The sequence below is a fragment of the Ailuropoda melanoleuca genome, chromosome 1 (assembly GCF_002007445.2).
Source record: "Ailuropoda melanoleuca isolate Jingjing chromosome 1, ASM200744v2, whole genome shotgun sequence".
Taxonomy (NCBI): domain Eukaryota; kingdom Metazoa; phylum Chordata; class Mammalia; order Carnivora; family Ursidae; genus Ailuropoda; species Ailuropoda melanoleuca.
Window position 1 is genome coordinate 90,314,251 of NC_048218.1, and position 24,884 is coordinate 90,339,134.

At 41.5% G+C, this 24,884-nt stretch overlaps 1 protein-coding gene across 5 annotated transcripts in view; it reads right to left on the reverse strand.

The window, feature by feature from the left end:
• FNDC3B (fibronectin type III domain containing 3B) overlaps positions 1-24,884 on the reverse strand; it is a 339,887-nt gene that overhangs the window by 211,073 nt on the left and 103,930 nt on the right. For 3 of the 5 annotated variants that reach the window (XM_034662802.1, XM_034662800.1, XM_034662806.1), the window contains exon 4: positions 18,941-18,967. The exons of the other annotated variants lie outside the window; for them this stretch is intronic. In XM_034662802.1, the coding sequence (XP_034518693.1) occupies positions 18,941-18,967 (27 nt within the window). The remainder of the gene's footprint in view (positions 1-18,940; positions 18,968-24,884) is intronic. 5 annotated transcript variants of the gene reach the window in all.

Genomic DNA, 24,884 nt, shown 5'->3' on the forward strand with positions numbered 1-24,884 from the left:
CATTTCAATAGGGAGAGACCCAACAACTCAGCATACCTCACATGCTCTCAAACAATCAAAGAAGGGCTAATAATCATTCACTCACTCACTCACTCACTCATTCATTCACTCCACGAAGTCATTCAATAAAAATTTAGAGGACATAGTCTGAGGCACTAGAAATACAGCAGTGATCCAAACAGTCCAATACATAACTGGAAATAGCCAAAGATACACAAGTTTAGCTATAAGATTACAATCCTCCTAATTGAGAGTGAAATAGGTAGCTTTAATATGCTGACTTTTCACCCAAAGTCAACAGACACACACACTCAATCTAGATTAATTAATCTAGGATATAAAATCTGAAATAAACTTCGGAGATGCTTACTCTGAAACGTACACATTTTAGTCCCTGGATTCCATACAATTTAATCTCTTTCATTTCAACTTCAACAGTCTGCAATGTGCCTAGCATACCCTGCCCCTGGCAAGATATAATATAGGTTAAAAAAAATTATTTGTTGAAATGAATTAAATATAATTTCCTGAAGTGTCAATACATCTAGTAATATAAATCAGAGTATTTTAAGCCTTTTATGTATCAAATAATACTGAGAAGACATCTTCAGATACCCTTAGTCTCCAACGTCCACAGTACTCAGTCATTCTTCTCCGGAGAAACAGAAATACCCTCCAAACAATAAAAGCAAGCACTTCTCCAAAGAACAAAATGAAACAATCTGTCCTGACAACCAAGTTATTTTCTAGTGCAAATAGATGTATGTTGGAATATTCCTGCATTTCTTGACTTAATGTGATTCACAAAGATTACAGCAAAATTCAAGTCTGTGAACACCCAAGTCATATAAGTAAACAATTTCTGGCAGTTTTCCTTTTTTTTTTTTTTTTTTTTACCTACCATCNTTTTTGTACCTACCATCACCATTTGTAAATGTTGTTCTATAAAGTGGACATTTTTATGAGACAATTTATAAAATAGGATTTTACTTGTAGAAAACAATAAAAATTTATGTGACTTTAGAACTGAAATTTAGTGTACTGAAAAAACAAAGACTAATTCTGCTCTGTATGGTGCAGGACAAATTTTCAATCTAGAGTAAGTCTGTAAAATATATTGCAATTGTATACATGGGGAAACAAACTGTAATTTGGTCAAATATTTAATTATAAAAACAAAAAACGTAAAGTGAATCAACAGTCCTACTTAGATCTCCAGTATCAATGAGGGAAACTGCTTGAGACTACCCCTTCTCCCCCACAAAACTTCACTGAAATACAGAATTTACTTCTGGGTAAGCTCTTCTTATAGTACTAAGAATGCAATATTCCTCGAATATCTTGAAAAATACATAATATTCAAGAGTAAGGTATGAAAATAATTTATGCTACTAACTGAAAACTATAATAAAATACTTGATGTGATGGGACAGAAAGTATTTTCTCCCAAAAAACAAGCTAATATTCATCCGTATTCATCTATATTCCAAGAACTGAAAGTAACGGCAGTAATTCAGTATTTTTTCTGTCCTAAGGCACTACGCCAATCCACCCCCAACAAGATGATGCTCACCTGTAGCTATTTTTTTCTCAAGTTGAAAACACACACACACACAACAGCAAAACCCCAAGTACAGTATACTACAGTGAAATTTTCCACTTCTACAAGCCATATTCATAATTCCTTTTTTCTTAATTTCGTACCAAAAAAATTCCACTTTCAGCCCATTTCCACACATTTGAAGCGACAGTCTTTTTCTCATTAAATTCAGCAAGATTTGCTTTTAGGTTGCTGTGAAATTTTCAAATTATTAGTTTTCCCTTTAAAAACAATAACTTCCTGCCTCTGGCACCAAATAATAACCAAAACGATCAAAATGCCACATCTTTCAGTACTTCCTTGCACATATACACAAATACATGTACACTCACTGACACATATCATACACACACAAAAAGTATTACTTCCTAGTATCTAGATGTTGTGAATTCCTCTAAAGTATAAGTTCTTGATTCAACATAAAAAATGACAATTTACATAAACTGGGCTTAGGAGCCCCTGGGTGGCTCAGTAGGTTAAGAGTCGGACACTTGACTTCAGCTCAGGTAATGATCTCAGGGTCGTGGAGCCTGCTTGGGATAGTCTCTCTTCTGCCCCTCCCCCCAAAAAAATACATAAAAATTTTTTTAAAAAATAAAGTGGGCTTAGAATAAATGTTGGCAAACCACAGACTTACTGCTTGTAGTTGCCTGTAAATTCAGTAAAAGATACCAAGCAACTGATAAAATAATTACATACATTTTTAACTTTGTTACACGAGTTACTTACATGGTAAGAAAAGAAATCTCATGGTGTACATCTAAGTGACCTAGTTTTAAGTTATAATATATATAAGGAATATACCCTCACAATGATTTTTCAATAGCACAGATACAATTTTCATGCAACTCAATGCCGACTTCCCTTCGAAGAAATAGAAAATATAACTGCATCTGTATAATGGGTGAAATTTTTAAAAGTAGTAAGACACTTCGAGATGTGCCAATTAAAACCATGATGAGATATCATTACAGAACTACTTACTAGACTGGCAAAATGTATATATATGTTTGTTGGCTTATTTTTTAAGTTAACTCTACGCCTAGTGTGGAGTTTGAAGTCATGACCCTGAGATCAAGAGTGGCATGCTCCACTGACTGAGCCAGCCAGACACCCCGGCAAAATGTTTAAAGTCTGACATTATATAAGGCTGGTAAGGTTGGGGAAGCAAGCACTGAAGCATTTTGGGGAAAGTTTGCTATTATTTAGTGAAGGTGTAATTCCATTCCATGGCAAATATTCTGGAGAAACTCCTATAGACCTGGAGACACAAATGAGAATGTATGTAGCTTTACTGTTCATAATATCCAAAAACCAAGAACAACCCAAATGTTCGTCAAGAGAGGAACATGAAAATAAGGAACTCAAACCCTATAACCAAAGCATGAATGAAGACGTACACATTATTTCTGAAGTTCATAAGCTAATATTTAGCAAAAGAAGTCAGGAAAGAATGCATATAGTATGGTTTCATTTATGTAAAGATTAAAAACAAGCAAACTAAACTACACTTCTCAGTGTGTGTGTGTGTGTGTGTGTGTGTGTGTGTGTATGTGCATGCACACATAGGTGTCTACGAGAGCTTGTGGGCATACAGTAAAGCGACAAAGAAAAACAAGAAAAATGATTATCCCCAAAGGTAAGTGACTGGGGGAAAGGGGCATGGGGGAACAGATCTGATAAGGAAGGGCACAGAAGATTTATTTATTTGTTAGTGATTATTCATGTTTACAGTATTTATATACTTTCTCAGTCGCCTTCCTTATTTACTGTTACCTAGAACTGTAGATTTCTATTTTATGATCTTGGTGGGTTATACGGGTATTTATAACACATATTTTATGTATATGCTTTACATATAAATACATATTTTATACGTTTTTGTATATTCTCATGTATGTCTGATAGCTCCAGATTACATTAAAAAGATCAGATTTGAGCTTCTAAAAAGGAATCACTTTTTGTGGTACCATTGTGGTTTTGTCAATGCTTTGAGTTGGGGTCAAGGTCAGGAATAAGGAACCATGCTGGTTCTGGTACAGAGCTTCCTTAGAGCTCAAAGTCATGCCAAAGGTAAACCACATTCTACTTCCTTTAGTATGTAAATACCCAGCCCCCAGAGGAAGAAATACTAACAGGGCAAAGGGGGGGAGGTAAAATTGCACTAAAGAAAAAACCAAAAAAAACAACAAGTATGATAACAACAAGTGCTGATGATGATGTGGAGAAGCTGTGAAAGCTCATACTGCCAGTGAGAATGTAAACTGCTGCAGCCGCTTTGGAAAACGGTCTGGCAGTTCTTCAAAAAGTTAAATACTGAGTTTCCATATCACCCAGCTAATCCCACTCCTAGGTACATACTTAAGAGGAATAAAAACATCTATGCACACAAAAACTTATACACAGATGCCGCTAGGACCATTATTACTAATAGTGGCAAAGTGGAAACAACTCAAATGTCCATCCGTTGATGAATGGATTAATAAAATACAGTATACCTACACAGTAGAATATTAATCTGGCAATTAAAAAAAAAAAGAAGTACTGATACATGCTACAAAATAGATGAACCTTAAAAACTATGCTAAGTGAAAAAACCAAAGGCAAAAGACCACATATGCTACAATTCCGTTAACATGAAATGTCTAGAAAAAGCAACTCTCTAGAGATAGAAAGTAGATTCACAGTTGCCTAGGGCTGGGGATGTGGGGAAATTGGAGGCAACTGCTAGTGGGTGGAGGGCTTTTTGCAAGTGATGAAAATGTTCCAAAATTAACTGCGGTGATAGTTACACAACTGTGAATACACTGAACGACTGAATTGTACGCTTAAATAGGCAAACTGTAAGGTATATGAATTATACCTCAATAAAACTGTTATTTAAAAATGCATTACAGGTGATCCCTGCCATTAATAACACAACAGTGCTTAGAACTTGTCAAGCTTTGGTAAACACATGCACGTGTCAAATAAACTTCTATGTTCCCCCCAAGTCTGGAGAAATCTGACTCGTCATAAACCTAAATGCTGCACAAAATGGCTTTGTTTCCAATTCTTGGTATGGTAATCAATAGGTCTTGATTTTATCCATCAGAGGTTGGGCAAGAATCCACGGCTGCCTGCAGAACGTGCTACGTCTTACATGCACGCAAAGCAGTTTCTTCTATAAGCGACCCATAACCTCTTTTCTGAAGTGATTTTCCAGGACTCTCCGCGAGAGGAAAATCTGAAACTCACTAAATTCGTTAACCAGAAGGCTTCCTTGTGCTTTCTTGACTTCATATGTACAGATTTTTTTCCAAACCACACTGGAAAATAACAGGATTGGAAAAGCGATCAGTTAGTTCACATTCCACCGCACCAATATCCAACAGCCTGCCCGAATGCAGACGTGAAAGTAAAACCGTTCCAAGGTCGTGTCGTACTATTTCTAATGGAAGTTCTAACAGTTAAAAATGAACAGCTGAAAAAGTATAGAATACTGTTCCAAGAATAATCACTGACAGAAACAAGAAGGAGATTTTTGAGAACTTCCTAAAAATGAAACTCAAAATCACTCCTGGCCTCCTCTTTGGTGGCCTTTGGAGGCCTTATTTTCTTGACATCCCTTTTTTCCACCTCTTTTAAATTTATTTTATCTCAACATATAATATGCATAATTGTAGGCTGCCCACAATCCTCTCAACAGTAGGTTGGGGTGAAAACACAAAATCCGAAGGTGAACAAGAGGGATTCCTTCCATCGTTCTCCATTTGTAACAGTTACAGCCAAGACAATGTTCAATAATAGTTTACTATCAGGCAGCTTCTTTATTTTAAGCACCCAATAAAAAAACCAAAAGCCACCGTCATAAGAGTGCAACCCTCATCTTTACAGACAATGAGTACACTTTAAAAAACACAATCATATACCTTTTTCTATTAATCTTACCCCACTATTGGATCTAGCCTCCCTAGCTCATCAAACCGACATTTCTGATTTACAGCTGGCCTTTTCATTTCTCTGTTCTACACAATCCTGAAAGGAGAGGACCAATTTTATTTAGAAGGCAGTTTTAAGGTCTTTAACTTTTTAGCATTTTTTCCATTAAGATTTAACGGGACTTCTTAGAGTCGTGGTATAAACCCTAGATGTTAACAATAAACCACAGCAAGGACCAGACTCAAACTGGTGACCATAAAAAAGAACAAAAAACCGAGAAGAATCTGAGGAAATGTGAAGTCGACACCTGCAGGGCACAAGAGGCAGCTCCTCCTGGCAGGTGGAAAGTCAAATCCACGACAAGGTAGGGTCCAAGGAGCACAGCAATCTTCCACCTCATTCCAGGCACAGGTCTAGGAATAGACGTTCCACTCGGGGAAAGGCTGGGGGCTGAGTCTTGTGTGGGGTGTGGAACTGCAGAGCAGTGGTGCCCATTTCTGCGCCTGGCTTCAGGACCACGTCAGAGGCCCCAGAACCGCTTATCCGGAGGCAGAAGGCTGACACCCTCCTCGCAAGGCGGACCCTGGTCATCAGCTGCCACCTCCCCAACCCCTCCTCCCAGCACCCCCCGCCAGAGACCCTGTTCACAGAGAAGCCCAGGGCAGGAGAAGACCCAGGTACGCAGACTAGACCCCCATGTGCATCTCATACAACCTGCAACACGGGTCCAAGAAGGCCCCACCTCCAGGCAAAAGCTGCGTTCGAAAGCTGTGCTTCCGGCCTGTGGCCCTCGGTTTAGAGTCACAGAAAACTACTTCGCATCTCTAAGTTCAGGAGACTGCAGCCCCTGAACCAGGTTCCCACAACAACAGTCAGGTTACGACTCAAGAGAGAGGAGATGGCCCTGGGTCACGGCAGGGACGGGTGGGCTACCCACGAATTTTAGTGAGTGTCAGGTAAAGCCAGGGTGTGAGCAACGGGTTACAAGAGACGCAGACACACACATGCTGGCCACAGAACCAGCTAAGATCCCACCCTTCCGTCTGTGGCACATGCTTGCCAGAAAATGTTTCTGCTGGGCCCAGATGAGGGGCTTCCCTAGGAAATGGCTGATAAAGTGGATATTTGAGTGTTCACAGCACACACCCACCTACCCCGGACCAAAGTGCTCTCTCCACACGGACAGGCTGTCTGCCCCGCATGAGGTATGGGCCCATTTACAGAAGGACCCCGTTTCCTACCTGTAAAATGTGAAGACAAAACTCACTGACCTCTACCTATCCTCCCAGACTGAAACGTTACAGCTCTCAGAAGATGCCAGAACACAGACAAGGCTTGAGTGCAGTGAGATACCTTAAAATACACAAATAAGAGACGAGCTTTTGAAAATGGACTTAAACCTTAATTTTTTTTTTTTTAAACTTTCTACTCCTGGAGTTCCTTTTTTTGATTATCAAGAGCTGGCATTTAAAGCCAAACAGACCCAAAGATCTGGTCTTTATGGTCGCTCTAGGTATAAAGTCACTCGGGGACCTCAGTGACAGCCATACAGAACTTCAGACCCACAAACCAATTCTTATTTAACCTGTCTTCATGTTTTGTGCACACTTCCTTTGTAGTTTTCCTACTGATTTTCTCAGAGTAAGTCAGAGTTGAACCAAAACTAAAAGAAAACTCATATTTACAAGTATTTATTTAAGAAGAACTGACATGCTTCTTTTGGTCCTTTAAATATCTAAACCATTTTTTAAAATTCATTTTAAAATAAACATCATTTTTAAAAATACGAGGAGCCAACGTTAATGCTTACTATACATAGCAATAGTAATCAAGACACTATGTATTAAAAAGAGATAGATATATAGATCAATGGAACAGAAACAGAGGACCCAGAAACAGACATACATAAACACACACAAATGATTTTTTTAAAAACATTTATTTTGAGAGAGAGAGAGAAAGTGAGTGAGAGAGAGCAAGCACAAGGGGGTGGGGAGAGAAGCAGAGGGAGAGGGAGACGTAGACTCCCCCCTCTGAGCAGGAAGCCTAATTCAGGGCTCGATCCCAGAACCCTGGAATCATGACCTGAGCCAAAGGCAGATGCTTAACCGACTGAGCCACCTAGGTGCCCCCACCCAAATGCAAAGCATTTGGCGCAAAAGCAATGCAATGGAAAAAATCTTTTCACCAAATGGTGCTGGAATAAGTGAACACTGATTGGGGGACGGGTATGATAAGACCAAATGCTGGCAAGGATGAGGAGAATCTGGGCCACTCATAAACTGCCAGTAAATGTAAAATGGTAAAGCCACTCTGGAAATACCTGGAAGTTTCTTATAAAACAAAGTCTGTAATTATAATACAACATAGCACTGTACATCCCAGAGAAATGAAAAGCATGTTCACAAAAACCTGTACACCTATGTTCACAGCAGTTTTATGTATAATTGCCAAACCTAAAACCAAATGTCCTTCCACAGGTGAACTATCAAACTGTGATCCATCCATACCACAGAACAACTACTCAGCAATAAAAAGAACTGTCAGTACACACACCTTGGTGGGATCTCAAAAGAAGCTCAGAGAAAAAAAGCCAATCTTAAAAAAATTATATACTGTAAGATTCGATGTATAGGATATTTTTTACGTAAAAAGATCAGGGAGATGGAAACAGGTCAGAGGTGGTAAGAGAATAAGAGAGAGGCTATAATATAACACAAGGCAACCTTTCTGTGAAAGAACATCCTGGACTGTGGGGCGCCTGGCTGGCACAGCGGTTAAGCGCCTGCCTGTGGCTCAGGGCATGATCCTGGCGTTAGGGGATCGAGCCCCACATCGGGCTCCTCCGCTATGAGCCTGCTTCTTTCTCTCCCACTCCCCCTGCTTGTGTTCCCTCTCTCGCTGGCTGTCTCCATCTCTGTCAAATAAATAAATAAAATCTTTAAAAAAAGAAAGAACATCCTGGACTGTGGTGAGGACTACACGAAGCTAAGCACACACTTGTACACACGCACACGCGTGCGCGCGCACATACACACGAGTCCATGTAAAGCTGGTACAGTGTGAATAAACTCTGGATTGTACCAGTGTTATTTCTGCTTCCGAGACTGTACTACAGCCATGCAAGATGTTACCATTACGCAAAACTGGATCAAGAATACACGGAATCGACCCGCCTCCCCCCTACACTCCTGTGAAATTTATAATTATCTCAAATTAAAAAAAAAATTTTTTTTTTAAATATCAGGAGCTTTAGAATCATCTTGAGTTCAAATTCCAGTTCTGCTACTTACTACTGTGGATAAGTTATCTGGCCATTCTGAACTTTAGTGTCTTCATATTTTAAATAAGCTTAATAACAGTAGCTGGCAGCTTAATGAGAATGTGAAAGGGGGGAAGCATTTCATCTACGATTAATGGGACCAGACGGCAAAATATTCTTCAAAAAATGGTTCCATATATGGTACTGCCTATAAGATTAAGTCACACACTGTATCTACAACTTTTTACAATCCATTTGTAAATGTGACTTTCCTTGTTTGTAAACAAAATTTGTTTTACACTTAAGAGCATTATGACAGCAATAGCCATGCCACCATGTAGATTAGAATACTGAAGACAAACTTTCAATAGTCCATGAGCTGATGAAATAAACCTCGAAAGGTTAAGCAAACATTCTACAAAGGAAAGCGATTTGACCTGGAACTTGATATGGTTCATTTCCACATGAAGATCAAACAGACTAATTAGCTGCTTTTTAACCAAATAAATTCCAGTTGCTTTGGAGAATGAGCACGGAAATAAAATTCCAAAAATCAGCAAAGGCCACTTTTCACTGTAGATCCCCCTTCCACAGCAAGGCCTTCCCGGTTTGATCAGCAAACAATGCAAAGACCTGTTCCAGATGTGGGCCAGCAGGGTGACTGTCCGGCCTACCCGTTCCCTCCGGCAGCCCCTGCGAGGGCCCAGCCATGCTCCTGCACCCAACCCTCAACACTTCCTCTCGCCTTCCTCCACCACCACGATGAACTGCCACTCAGGCTGGGTGGCGAATGGTGGGGGCACTAGCGACTCTTACCCAGACTTAGCCAAATTGTATATGGGGAAGAGACGGGAAAAAAACAAAACACCAAACAAATGAAGGCCTAAGTTCTTTTTTTCAAAATAATTGCATTAGTTGATGTAACTGATGACAGCAAAACATATGAAATTAATAAAGACTTTTTTTTTCAGTAAAGCAAAGAGACTTGCTAATGTGGCTTTGCAAAGACTCTGAAGTTTCATCTCAACAAAGAATGTCCTGAAAATTTGTAATGCACAAATTATCTCATTACCATCACACAAAAGAATGATCACTCCCACTGCCCTGGCTTCCTACTCACAGTTGTATTTGAAGAACAGATTTACCAAGAACATTTGGAAATAAGAGTCTCTTTTTTTTTTTCTCCCCTGGGTATGAGCTGCGAGAGAAAAAAAAAAAAAAAGCATATAATTCCATATACAGCACCTCTGCCACTGAAATAGGATTAACAGATAAAGCGGTTTCTCCCCATCTAGTCCTTCACAGAGTGTAAGCCCAGCCTACAGCAACAGCAACAAAACACCATGAACGATTTGGGGTAACTTTCTAATGCCACCAATGCATGGCCTATGGAAAATAAACCAAAGCCTCTTTAGAGGAAACCGGAGGACTTTCCTGAAAACGTAAGTACACCCGTTACTATACATTTAATAGAGTTATTATACATCCTCTCCATGCCACGCTTATCCAGCTTGCTTTTCTTATGAATTCATTAGCTATGGGCAGAGGCTTCTGTTTACTGAGCTGAGGGTGGTAATTGGGGAGCAACAGAAGAAAGGCTTACAGGGAAGAAGAAATGCTGGAAAACATGGCCAACGTAAAGGATTTCCAAAAGGTGCAGTAAGCACAAATCCACCTACAGCCGACACTGGAGCAGGAATGAGACCATAGGCTAGACCTGCACCTGCCTCAGTTTTATTCCATAAGCAAGGATCAGCAACCCACCAAACAATTCACACACTCAAGTGAATTATGTACGTTAATGGTACCCTGGGAACTCAGGGTTCCATCGCAAGCCAAAAGCCACCCAGCAGCAATTGCTCAGGGATGCTACAACGATAAAGCAAAGCAGGGATCAAATTGTTCGGCCATCTCCAGAGTCCTCAATGAGAGGAACTCATACGAGCTTAAAAGATCAAGAGAACTTTTTGGAAACTGAGAAAGTTTTCCCAATCTCTGAGACAGATGGGCCCCACATTCTCCCTATCGCTTTGGCTGAGTATTTGAGGGTCATCTCTGACTTTCTCTTTGTAATTTCCAATTTCTGTAATTTAAACCATACTTTAAAAATTTAAACCATGCTTAAAAGGTGCTGATGGGTCTTCCTTTCAAAGGTTTCCTTTCATCTGCAATCCTACCGCACCCCACATTCACCTCACACCTAGAGCAGTGACACCATCTGGGTCCTACTCCATGATTTCTAGCTCTCTAGCCTACAACCATGCACCGCTTGTCCGAAAGCTGCTCTGGAGGCAGGGAGGCCAGGAGAGGCTTTTACAATAGCTGAGAGATGATGAAGGCTCCAAGGCAGGAGACAGAGAACAGAACTTTATTCTAAAACACCTTTAAAGTCTCTATAATATTACCTAACAGACTGGACTACACAAAAGGCGAAATTTTCTTATCTATAAAATGAGACAGGCAGGTTAGCTCAGTGGTTTGTCAATGTATGTACGTAAGAAGCACAGGGTGGTCAGGGGAGAAGTTTTAAGGGCCACTGCCCCACTGCCAGAAGAAAGATGAGCAGGGGTGCCCCAGGCCTCTCCAGCCCCAGCACGCCCCCCCCCATCTGTTCCGGGGAGTGGAGTTCCACTTAAGACTGACTAAACAATTGGGACGCCTGGGTGGCTCAGTTGTTAAGCGTCTGCCTTCGGCTCCGGTCCTGATCCACGGCCCTGGGATACAGCCTTGCATCGGGCTCCTTGCTCGCGGGGAGCCTGCTTCTCCCTCTGCTTGCTGCTCCCCTGCTTGTGCTCTCTTTCTCTCTGACAAATAAATATTAAAAAAAAAAAAAAAAAAAAAACAAACTAAAGAAAAGGNTTCTACAACAACTTTTAGAAATAGAGGAAGCCACTAAAGGTCCAGATCTAAACAGAAGTCCCACCTCAATCAGAAATTCCATGCTAACTTGACTTTTTCGGCCCTATTAGAAGGCAACAAGGAGCTGTCCTTGGATCTTCTCGAAGCAGCAAACAAGCACCAGGCAGGGGATGGAACAGGCTGACACTGAGCGGCACGTGGGATGCCGGCGGCACGGACGTGAGCACCCCGAGGCAGGATTTGCTCCTCTCTGGTCTCTCGCAGCCCCTTCCCCAGGGCCTACGGAGCCGCAAGAGTGGTTTCCACCAAGCAACACACCACAGTGCTCCTGTGTCTTTCTGCAAGTCTGTCTGCAGCATATGACCGGGAGCCCATACTCCCCCAGGCTGTGCGAGCGCGCCCCCCCCCGGCCTTCCGAAGCACCCCTCAGATGTCTCCAGCACACCGGCTCTCACCCCAGAAGTCAACTCCTGCTGATAAGAAACCCTCCCTATGGCCAAACAAATCACCACTCCTGTTTTCCTTCCTCCTCCTCCCTTCCTATAAAGAAGGCGTCTTTTAAGTATATCTAGAAGGAAACCTGAACAGCTAGGCGCTTTCCCCTCTTAATTTGTTCCTTATCCCGCTGGTGATTCATGCCCTCGGCCGCTCCTTCCTCAGCACACTGAGGCGGCTCTGTTCTGCTCGGGGGTGGGAGGCCACGTCAGCAGGAAACCGCGCCGGCTGCCAGGTCACATTCGAGACCGTCTGGAGCAAGTCCGCGCGCAGCTCCCGCAGGACAGAGCCGGCTCTATGGTCTCTCCCAGGGGCAGGGAGCGCTCAGCCGGGCTGGCCTCCGAGGGCCACAGCAACACAGACTTAGGGGAGACTCCAAGCACTACGGGGTGCTTGCCCCATTTCTAAATGTTCCCCAAATATTTCCAATTATAGTTATTGGTTTCCCTTCTCCTTCTTTTCTTAGAGGACTTACTGTACTGCCTCCAAATTCATATTTGGAAAAGGCCGCCACAAGCCAAATCAAACTTCGGCGTGGCTTTCTGGCTCCTGAGTCCGACAGAGGAAATTCTGCACACCCGACCAATCTCAGCGGCCCCGACGTGCACTGCATCGGGATGGAAAACCTGACCTAAGGGGCTGACACACAAAGGGGTCACTGCGGGTCTTTTTCCTTCCAAACACACACAGTAAAAACAGTAAACAAATAAGGTGTGCCCGCTGTCATCATGACAGGTCCCAGGAGAGATTTATGACAACCAGCACATGAATCACCCTGCACAAAGACACGACGAACGAGTGACAATACGGAGCTTCCCCTTATCCAAGGCTCTGCTCAGCAGCCTTCCTTACCCACAAAGTAGGTGATCCCCCTTCTGACCTGCCACCAGACGATCAACAGTGGCCTCACACTAGTCACAGTGCCTGCGTCACTCACTGCATCGCATCCTAGAGGCATTTTATCATCTGACATCAACACAAGGAGGAGGAGTCCAGAACCAGACATTCTGAGAGACCATCCTCACACAACTTTTGTACAGGATATTGTTATAACCGTTCTGTTTTATTATTGGTCATTGTTGTGAATCTCTTACTGTGCCCAATTTATAAATTCGACTTTATCACAGGTATGTATGCACAGGAAAACATGGAGTACGTACCGAGTCTGGTACTCTCTGCAGGTTCAGACATCCACGGGGGATCCTGGAACGTATCCCACTGGATAAGGGTGGGGGACTACTGCATCATAGTTCATGGAGCCCGTCCAGCAAGTGCCAAAATCAATCCCGCTCACGTAAACCAACAGGATTAAGGTTAACATGCTAAAAGAGCAGGGCTCCTATGCACCTAGAATACCTAAACGTTTCTTGATTTGTTGCAAATGAGAACAGGGATCCTGTAAAAAGAAGAAATGTGATTTTTTTTTCTTCCTCAGAAACCTCCTAAGCTGAGGGCTTTCCCCTCCACTCTTGGAAGGTCTTCTTAGGTAGACAGCCTAAAAAGTCAATCTTGCTCCTCAGAAACACCATGTGTGCTCAAGAAAGATCCTTTCCCATGGAGAGTATTCACAGAGGAAAATTGGAGAAAAAGGAAGTGAAGACAGAGTAGTTCAGGACAAGGAGGCGGGTGTGCTAATGAGGGAAAAGGCACAGAACAGAGGACAGAGTGGCATCACGTCACATCGACACTGCAAAGACACAGCGAAGGAAGGCAGTCTGATCCCGCCAGTTCTGGAAGGCACTGAGCTACACTGCAGAGAGAGGGTATTAACTCCCCCGAGCACACAGGTGCACACACAAACCCAAATGCAAAAGGGACAATGTAGCTGCCAAGGGGAGTCCATGGGAATAGAAGCATCAGGAACAAACAAGAGAAGGAAGAAAACTGCACAGAGCCCGGGGACTCCACGTGGCTGCAGGACTTGCTTTTCCATGAGGAACTAGAGACTAAAAGACCGCACACTACAGGTACTTAGAGATTCAGTGACACAGAGGGTACGCTTTTCATCTTCAGCTACTCAGAAAATGAACACCCACAGCACATCTCACCTGAGCGGCCCCTCAAACCGGGTCCTCACACAGGAACTGCGGATCTTAAGCAGATCTCATCAGCACCTCCTTACGGCGGAGACAGAAAATATAAGATTCAGCTACCTCATTAACTGACTGAAAACCAAACAAGTATTCTAAGTTTAACTGGCTACCACAGGCTTTACATAAATCTAACATTTTCACCAAAGAAAAATACTCGATGCCCTGATAAACTACAATGAAGCTTTAAAAGCTTCTCAAAACTAAAAACTACCAAACCTCATATACCGCTTGTACACCTGGAATAAGTTTAAATTAGTTCTTAGGCAGTGAAGGTATTTAGAGGTAGATGGTCTAGATCCAAGGATAATATATTTCTTGGTTAACACGGAAAGTCCCCCCCCCCAAAAAAAAAGGTGGGGGGCAGGGATAAGTCACAAGAACTAAATGTTTTCCATATAAATGTTAGAAGCACATGACAAGGTTGCTGAACGGGGTTATATTGTTTTTAATAGGATGAACCACAGAGGAGCCCTGAAAATTGTAAAAAGAAACCCAAAGTGAAAATCTTACCAAAAGTTTTAGACAGAACACACACAAGTGGTAACACTGGCAGAAGAATACACACACACACACACACACACACACTTTTTAAAAAGTCTTTTGGCATAATGAGAGCTACATTTGGTGAGAAGCTGAAATGAACAATAAGCATCACAAGATTATGATTTGTATATAAATCCTCCAGGACGTATTTAGAAGGGATAATGTTTAAACAAATGAGACACATTTCTACAACTGAAAAGTAGACAGAATAGAAAGCTATTCCAATTCTTACACACACAAGGATACATGAAATGATGATGCAAACACAGAATTAGGAAAAACCCACATCAATCTGTGATTTTTAAAGACCTAATTAAACCTGGAAGAGAAATTAAAAACTAAATTAGTGTATTTCATTGATTCCAAGTAACTTTTTCCCTCATTTTAACATCTCCTGAAATAGGAAAGCGTTTTACATTAATGGCAAGTCGTTATTTGAGGATGGGGTACGTAAAATAATGGCGTGTCTGAACATCAGTGGTGTTCTAGATTCAGTAACATGATAGCAAATAACTCTGTGACACCGATGCAAAATGAACAAGCATGTGTGCTGTTTCGCAGATGAGAGACAAGCAGCAAGGCAACGCCATTCAGCTCACGGAGGAGAAGTGAGCACAAGGTGGGCGCCCCGACACACACACGGACCCTTTAGCTGAGGCAGGACACCCAGGATGAGAAAAGCATCACTTTTTGTGCTTTTAGGAATTTCTCCATTCACAAATAATTTAATACCTTAAACAGTAGATGACAACAATAAAATCCACCAAATGTTTTTACCAAGTGCAATGTAAACTAATGACACTAACGACAGCTCTATCTTTAAAAATATATGGGGTACCAATTACACCTAATTCTCTGGAGGCAGGGACCCAAGCATCGCTTGTCTGAAATCCCAGGTGATTCAGCTGGACAGCCAGGGATGACCAGTGGTGTAAAGTGTCCAGCGTACAGCAGATGCACAAATACATTTTATTTTATTTTTTTTTAAGATTTTGTTATTTGACAGAGGGAGAGCGCGAGTGCTGAGAGAGAGTGCTCACAGTGCCCACAAGCAGGGGAAGCTCCAGGCAGAGGGAAAGGGAGAAGCAGGCCCCCCGCTGAGCAGAGAGCCCAACAGAGGACTCGATCCCAGGACCCTGGGATCATAACCCGAGCTGAAGGTAGACGCTTAACTGACTGAGCCACCCAGGCACCCCCACAAATACATTTTAAAATGCGGCAATTACTGATTGAGAAACCAATTTAAAAAATGGTGCCAGGTATCACAATAGTAACAGAACTTTGCTGTTTTCTGGGGTTTTATTTTTTTACCTTTTTCTTTTTTTATTAACGGAATATGCTGGATGTCTCTATAATTGTGTTCAGATGACTGCAGAGCCTGAAAGCTTTCGCTGCTATTCATACATAACATACTGCTACTGGTCTTTTTATATAAATAAATACAAACATACATACACATACATAAATACATATATATACACATATACACACTCACATTTTATATAAAATTTGAATTTTTGGACACTTTAGCTGTGCTGTCAACTTTAGGAAAAGTATCCCAGTTATACCGTGTTGGGTTGGCATTGTACAGAAATTAACAGTCATATTGGTCTAAAAATGTTAAACATAATTTTTTCATTTGTACAGGGGTAACTCACTGTATTAAATATGTAAGGTCTTACCTACATGGGTTTGATTACAGAACCTAATATAAGTATTCTTTAAATCTAAAAAAAAGTGGCAATTATTAAAACAAGAGAAAAAATTATTCTGGGTAATTTTCTTTCCCTTTTTTGTTCCTAGTCAAGATTAACTTACTGCTAATAAATTTTAGAGAAATTCATATAGTACCCTGAAGAGTCTCAAATGATAATTTACCACCTCACTTGGAAATAGAAAATCCCAGATAATTAAGCTCTTGAAATCTGCCCACACTTGGACCTATTTAAGAAGAGCTTAGTCTTTTCATGAAAATTAGGAACATATAAATGGCAGAGAACTCCAGAGGAATTAAAGTGAGAGAGGAACAAGAAATCGAAAGGTAAGAACTTTAGAACATGATCCGATCCAATTTTTTTTTTTAAAGATTTTTTTATCTACTTGACAGAGAGAGAGAGCACAAGTAGGCTCAGCAGCAGGCAGAGGGAGAGGGAGAAGCAGGCTCTCCGGAAACAGGGAACCCGATGGGGGGTTCGAGCTCAGGACCCCGGGATCACAATCCAAGCCGAAGGCAGACACTCAATGGACTGAGCCACCCAGGTGCCCCTGGTCCAATCCTCTTATTCTCAGGTGAGGAAAGTGAGGCTCTGATCAATGGAACTAGATCGAATGAGAAGAGAGTTAAACCTGTATCAGGGGTATCAGGGGACTCTTGCTCTAATCAGAGCCATAAGGGTTTGTCAGGTTTCTTCATTTTTTAACAATATAATCAGCTGATTTTTACTCTGTGAGTTCAAGTCCAGTGACCTTGGATGTGAACCTAAGTCAATAACAAAAAGCTGCACAAAACAGAGGGTCTGCGGAAGGTGCAGAGTTAAGATCCGTATCGACAAAGGGAAAGAGGCTTGACATAAATTTAAAGAGGCCAGGTTAGCAAAGCTATTTCACTCTTCCTGTTGAGCCATTCCCTAGGTCTCCTAAATATATTACCCAGTGCCACTTTTCAGCACTCTGGCTCAAATTCGAAAGGCTCTCATTTTCTCCAAAGTCTGCTCTGCAGTTAATTACTTGCCTTCTGACTACCCCGGGTACAGCCAAGAAACAGGTAGAATGCACCTGTTGTTCTTGAGTTCCATCTGAGATGGAGGCTGGCATTCTATTCGCCCCTGAGGAATGTTAATTGCTGATACCAGCATGACAGGTGCAATGAGGAGTAGAAAAATGATCAATGAATTCAAGTCACATAACAGCAGCAGAACTAGAGACCATGAGAAAACTCCCAAGAGCTGTAACGTTAATTACTAATAATCGGTCCGGAATTCAATTTGACCCTTGAAACAGATTTTTTCAACAGGGCACAAAGTTCTAAATTTCTACAATGGTGCCCTGTCCACAGGAGGAAAAAAAAAGAAACAACATGTATAATCCTGTTTTCCACGTTACTATGGAGTCATTCACTAACCCCAACAGCCTCCCATGGCTCGCTTCTCCTCTCTTCTGCAGGAGCCCTTCCTCCATTCCAGATCCTTACTGGTGTGGAGTCCTATCTATTTTGAATTCTGAGTCACTTCCTTTCCCCCTAGTTTTATGCTCTAAAACCTTCCTGTTTCTTTAGAATACACTCTGAAGCCAATTTCCGCAAGGGTCTACCCAGTTTTCATCCTCCTCTTTTGGCTTTTTCTTTTACTATGACACAGCTAACTGGGGAAAGGAATGCACTTGCCGATTACCTACGTACAGTGTGGTACTGTTCACCTGTTTGCAATATATTCCATATTTATGTAAGTTTCCTAACTCCATGATCCCCAAATACACATAATGTTATTCATTAAATTTTAAAATATTCCTAGGGTATCTTTGCCAATCATATTTATTCTCATTATGTGGGAACGGAAGCACCAAGAAAGAGGAATTCCTGATAAAATGGCAATTGAATCAAAAGATGTAAACTTGAAAGACTGTTTACAAACAAATCCTTTGAAAATAGAGTCCCCGATTCAAACATCAGTTCATTAAAATCCTAGAAAAGGAAGGGGGAAAAATTTCAGACCAAGAAAAACTTCTATCTTTGAGCTAATGACTGAACAGTTTGAGCCAATTCTTTCTTATTTTTCTGCATTCACAGGGACTTCTTCCCCTTTTGTCCAATTTGTGACCAGACTGAATCCCAGGAGTTCTCTCTTGTTTAAGGGCACTAATTCCGTAAATCCCATTTCCTTACAAGGGCCCCTCACCCCAACAATCTCCTACTTCACTTCAGTTGCCATCAAAGCCTGGTCCCACAACCAAGAACATCAGTATCGCCTGGGGAACTTCTTGGCAATGCAAATTATTAGCACACCCCCACCCCAAAACTGAATCAGAAACCCTGGGAGTGGGTATTTAACAAGACTTCCACGCTAAAGCTATTGGTAATTATCAGTATCTGACACCAGATATAATACCATGGACTCAGGAATGCTCAGGGACCACCTGAGTCAAATGCCAAGATGTTTCCTGGGTACTTACCTCCCTTTTCAAGGTACCAGGCAGAACCTAGAATGAAGGAAACAAAGAGGGAAGCAATAGCGCCAGCCCAATTTCTTTCATAAAGTCGTAGAAAGAGGCTAAATGCAGCTTCTGTGAACACCAAGTTGTAAGATGGTTATTTTCCATCTCACTTTTTCACCCCCATCCACCCTGCACAATCTTACCTGTTGTAATCAACTCTGAATTGTATTAGTTTACAACAGAACAAGTGAACAAATGTTGTGTTTACATCTAAATAAAGGTAAAACAAATCTGTACCCTGCTGAGAGGGGTAAATTCAAATTTCTCTTTGAAGACCCTTGTTAATGACTTACAGAAGTTTATAACAAAAACTGAACAGCTATTTCAATTAGTAAGTTCAATAAAGACAACCACCATGGAGAGGTTCCTTAGTAAGTATATGAAGGCAAGATTAAAGGCCCTTAAGCACTTGGAAAAACTGCAAAACACTAGCCTGAATGATATGGACAGACACAGGGATGTAGCAAGTGCAGTGCGATGTACTGGGAAAGGTCTTTAAGCTAGCCTGAGGATTAAGTGAACCAGAGATTCTCAATCTCCACCGCATATTAGATCAGCTGTGAAACGTTTTGAAACTACTAAAGCCCTGGCCTTACCCCCTATAAGCTGATAATTTCCTAAAATTACCCTAAGGATCAACTGCGTGGTTTTTTTTTTTTTTACAAGTTCCCCAAGTAATCTGATGTGTAAAATTTACAAACCACTATGTTAACACAACCAGCTTTAAAATTCTGAAATAAATATATAAATAAAAAATATTAATAAAATTCTGAGATGTCAGAGAGGTTATCTTAAGCATATGATGCAGGACCTAGGTCACTCAAAATGTGAATGCTTGACCTGCAGAATAAAAACTGTCATTATCATTAAGAATTAACCAACCAGGGGTGCCTGGGTGGCTCAGTCAGTTAAGCGTCCACATTCGGCTCAGGTCTTGATCTTGGGGTCCTGGGATGGAGCTGGGGAGCTGGCTTCAGGCTTCCTGCTCAATGGGGAGTCTGCTTCTCCCCCCAAAAAAATAAATAAATTTAAAAAGAATAAATTAACCAAATCAATCAGATCTTGATTTCTAATTTATGGGATAACATGCCATGCTTGGGCTATATTTTATTAACATTTGTTTTTATTTCATGCTTATACTCAAAGACAATTTAAGTACTGGGGCACCTGAGTGGCTCAGTTGGTTAAGTGTCCAACTCTTAGTTTCAGCTCAGGTCATGATGAGATAGAGCCCCGCATCAGGCCCAGAGCTGGGCATGGAGCCTGTTTAAGAGTCTCTCTCCCTCTCGCTCACGCTCTCTCTAAAATAAATAAATTAAAAAAAAAATAGAAATTACAATTTGCTAATAATTGGAAGCTTTTTAAATTAAGCAAAAATGTGGACATTCCTATAGCCAGAAAGTGACCACAAAACTGGTGTTAATCCTGGCTCTATAAAGCAACATATAAAGTGTCCATAGAGGTGTCACACTTAAATATGTGACGCTTCCATTTACATAGAAAGACTTGAAGAGTAAAAATTCACTCCCCTTTTACCCACCTGTCTTCACATCCTCAAAAACAGTGTGCAAAATACCTTCCAAGCCACTGAAAACTGCAATACCCAAGTTCACAAGCAGAAAAAAGTGTTTACTTTTTTTTTTTTTTGAAGTTTGCCCTTTCTTTAAATCCTTTTTTGTTCATCGCATAGCTTGTCCAATTAGGATGAAGTACAAAATGATCACTATTGAAGGACACAAATTTTTCTAAAAGACCAGATTCCACCTATCTTAGGGAAACTTGGAGCAATGTACAATTCAGTTAGTACCCATCACTCACGCCCTCTCTTCTGTGCATGTCCCTTTGGCCAGCAAGTTATGACCACCTCCTAGGCACCTCTGATTTCTGCTTCCACTTCTACACGCCGCCCTCGACACTGCCTGCCCCTCCCGGTCACCCATCTCACCACCTCCCTCACCCCCCCTTGGATCACACTGGTGGTAGAGAATAACTACTTCATTTAATTCAGTAACCAGGCTCATTGACAATTTAAAGTGTACTCTCTCCATTCCTGGGTCTGAGAGAGTCTGAGAGTTTACTACTATAGAAAACTGTGATAATTTCTAACCGCACATAAACACTTATAAAACATTGATGAGTAATCTACACAGAAATAATTGCTAATAACACAAGATAAAGTTGGTCTATCTTTTACTATTAAATAGCCTTAAGATATTTTCCAAGATGTTCTCAGCCTACTCCTCACAAAAGGAAAAAAGTTATCAGAAGAATGAATAGAATAATTATTCCCTCATGCTTTTCACAGGTAAGCGGACCTAAACCATATAATGGGCTTCTTCAGAATTGCTGTGTGTTTTTAAAAAGCACTCTCACCTGCATTCATTACCCTAATTTGAAAAACTGAGAGTAAATATAATTAAGTACAATAACAAACAAAAAGAAAAAGAACCTCTGTGAGGTAACTCAGAATTTTTCCATCACTTTGACATGAATTTATAGCAGTTTATTAGTGACTTTCCTTTATTCTGGATGCCTACGAGGTGCTGGAGAGGCACTGGGATACAAAGATCAGCTGACAGATTTGACCTCTACCCTTGAAGAAACCTACCCTCTAAAGAACCCTTTACAGTCTTCCTTAAAGACACTTCCCACATGACGCTTTCCATTTCAAGTTCTAGGAGTAAAAAATACAGAAAGAAGCAAGCAAGACCTCAAAGACTACAAGCTACGAAACGTGGCAGACAAGTGAGGTAATGGGACACCGTTCGCTCTTCTGAATTATCCGGCACGCAAAGATCTGCGACATTTAAGGAACTCCAAGCAGTGCTACCTTCAGAAATGACATTTTAACCATTGTTCAACAAGTGCGAAAGGCAAAAGGGCACACAAGCTAAATTCCCATCGTCTAATTTTTGAATGTATTAATCTGAAGCATTACGACAAGAATGTGAAGACATCTAAAAGAAAATCCTAACCAATCGCACAAATTCACATCGGTTCTCCTGGAATACTTCAGAAATGACAGGCAACAAAAATGAGTCATTCAAGGTCTGGCCATAACGGGGACTGGGAGCCTAACAATGGCTCCTCTTTCCTGGAGCTTACAAGGACCCCCAAACTTTCTACACAATATGTCATTTAATCCTAGGGGTGGGGCGCCTGGGTGGCACAGCGGTTAAGCGTCTGCCTTCGGCTCAGGGCGTGATCCCGACGTTATGGGATCGAGCCCCACATCGGGCTCCTCCGCTATGAGCCTGTTTCTTCCTCTCCCACTCCCCCTGCTTGTGTTCCCTCTCTCGCTGGCTGTCTCTATCTCTGTCGAATAAATAAATAAAATCTTAAAAAAAAAAAAAACTGTTTAATCCTAGGGGTAACACTTCAAGACCGATATTGTCATTCCAATTCTACAGATAAGGAAACAGAGGTGTAAAGAAGGAACTGATTCTGTGATATACAAGTAAGATCCAAGTAATTTCTAAACTAGGCAATTCACTCCAAACCCCACCAAGATCTTACCCATATGCCTTACTAGCCCTCAATAGTGCCTAAGAGCAGGACGCACTAAACGAAGATTAAAAGTAGTATAAATTTGGATCCCCTGGCTGGCTCGGTGGCAGAGCATGTGACTCTTGATCTTAGGGTCGTGAGTTCAAGCTTCACACTGGGCACAGAGCTAACTTAAAAAATAAGCAAGCAGGGGCGCCTGGGTGGCACAGCGGTTAAGCGTCTGCCTTCAGCTCAGGGCGTGATCCCGGCGTTATGGGATCGAGCCCCACATCAGGCTCTTCCGCTGTGGGCCTGCTTCTTCCTCTCCCACTCCCCTGCTTGTGTTCCCTCTCTTGCTGGCTGTCTCTATCTCTGTCGAATAAATAAATAAAAAATCTTTAAAAAAAAAAAAATAAGCAAGCAAACAAACATACATATATACATAAAAAAAAAAAAGTGCTGTGGAATTTAATCGAAATCTAAAAGGCAAGGCATACCCAGAGGAACTCCTTGGTAAGCCTGTCTGAATACAGCTGCTCAGGCCTGCTGTGAGAGTTAACTACTTATTACCCCCAAAGGAAAGCATCCACTGAAGCTTGAACTACAACAGAGCTTACTTTAAATGCGTGGAACAGTGGGCCCATGGTTTTATCCACAACCTGCATCTGAACAATACATACATTCCCAGGTTTGATCTGTTGCCATCAGCATCAAGCCCATGAAAGCAAGCCTAGTGTACGCAGGCAGTAAAACGGAGGCTAGACCCTCTTCCACTGATTTCCATGAGTCGGATAACCATGTCATGGCCCACAATTTATCATGACATCTCCTTAGAACAAAAATAATCAGCAAGGCTGCGTCCATTACTGGATAATGGTGATGATGATGGCTCTTCCAACAGATAGGTATTAGCATTATACCCACCTTATGAGAGAAAACGGAGGCTAAGAGGTTAGGCAGTAGCTGGAAAACAACCAGGGATCCTACCACATAGCACTGACTCTTAAAACATCATCTTGATAACTTCTAACAAATCAGATCACTAAAACTTTACTTGGAGAAAAAGGCCAACGTCTGACAAATGTAATATTGGCTGAGGTTTTTGTCTAAATGCAAGGACAGCTATAAACCACCAAGATAAAAGGCAAGGGCAGGCGGACAGAAAGCACCAGACATACTGGGTACCTCCCTCGAGAGGGACTTTACACCTCCTGGGAAGCAACACAGTTTGGCACTGATGTAACCCAGTCTCATGACATTACTCAATCCCAGCATGATGACAGCTGCAAGTACCACCACAGACCTGCCTCCCATCCCTTACAGAAACTGGACTTTCTGCTCCAGGCCCATCATACTTACTAGCCCTCGTGGAGACCATGCTACTGGTCAACTTCTAGTTGCTCAGCAGCAAGCTATGGTCTGAAAGAGGCCTCTCAGTTCCATCTACAGAATGCCTGTTTGCAACAAACGGCTGTACATGTCTCTGTATGACAGAAAAGCCAAATCATCACATAAATAAAGCTCTCAAACATTTCTGGGATCAGGTATACTTCAAAACACTAAAAGCTGACTTGTGACCCAATATTACACACACACCAGGCAAAAGACAGCTTTGTCCTGAAGCTACCATTTAAGACCTATACAATGAACTGGCAAATCGATGGCGTAATTCAAAGTTTTCCTAGAAACTCAGACCCTCCCAGCTTAGAACCTCACTGGAGGACTGTGAACTATCTCTCACCAAATACAGTTTTGGATCAGTCAGAAAGATGACAGGACACTGGACCTAGCCTGGGCAATTCTAGAAGATTTTCAAGGGAGGCCTAAGTCTTCACAAAGACATTTCAGGTTAGCAATCACTGACAAACCACCCTTCTCCCCACTGCAAAAGAAGTGAGTTTTCAGGGCAGTTTCTTGCGTAGCAAAAGAACCTCTGAAAATCCTAGTCCTGTAATAAGAAAAAAATATTTCCACTTATAAGACATTCTACAAATATAGTCAAATAACAATGTAATGAAAGTTTGCCAAGATTCAGAAGAAGGTAAGGCACTCACATACAAACCACCCAAATATTATTGATGAAAACTTGTTTGCAGATGTAAGCCAAGGTAAGGGTTCAATCAACCTTAGAAGACAGACTTCATTCACTACAGGTCTCTCCCTTGGTTTTAAGCCAGTAAAACAAGAATTTCTTATTTACATGCGAAGTCTGCTTTAAAGGAGTAGACCACATGAAACTTTGCTTGTGAAATTATAGTCTACCTCAGCTTATAAACCCTCGCTCTGACACCATTCATGCCATTTCTTGATACACAAGGCAAGAGAAGAGAGTTCCCCAGGACCTGTCATAAAATTCTTAGCAAGAATGACAGGTCAGTGTTTTAATGTGCCAAACAAGTCTAATAAATGCACTTAA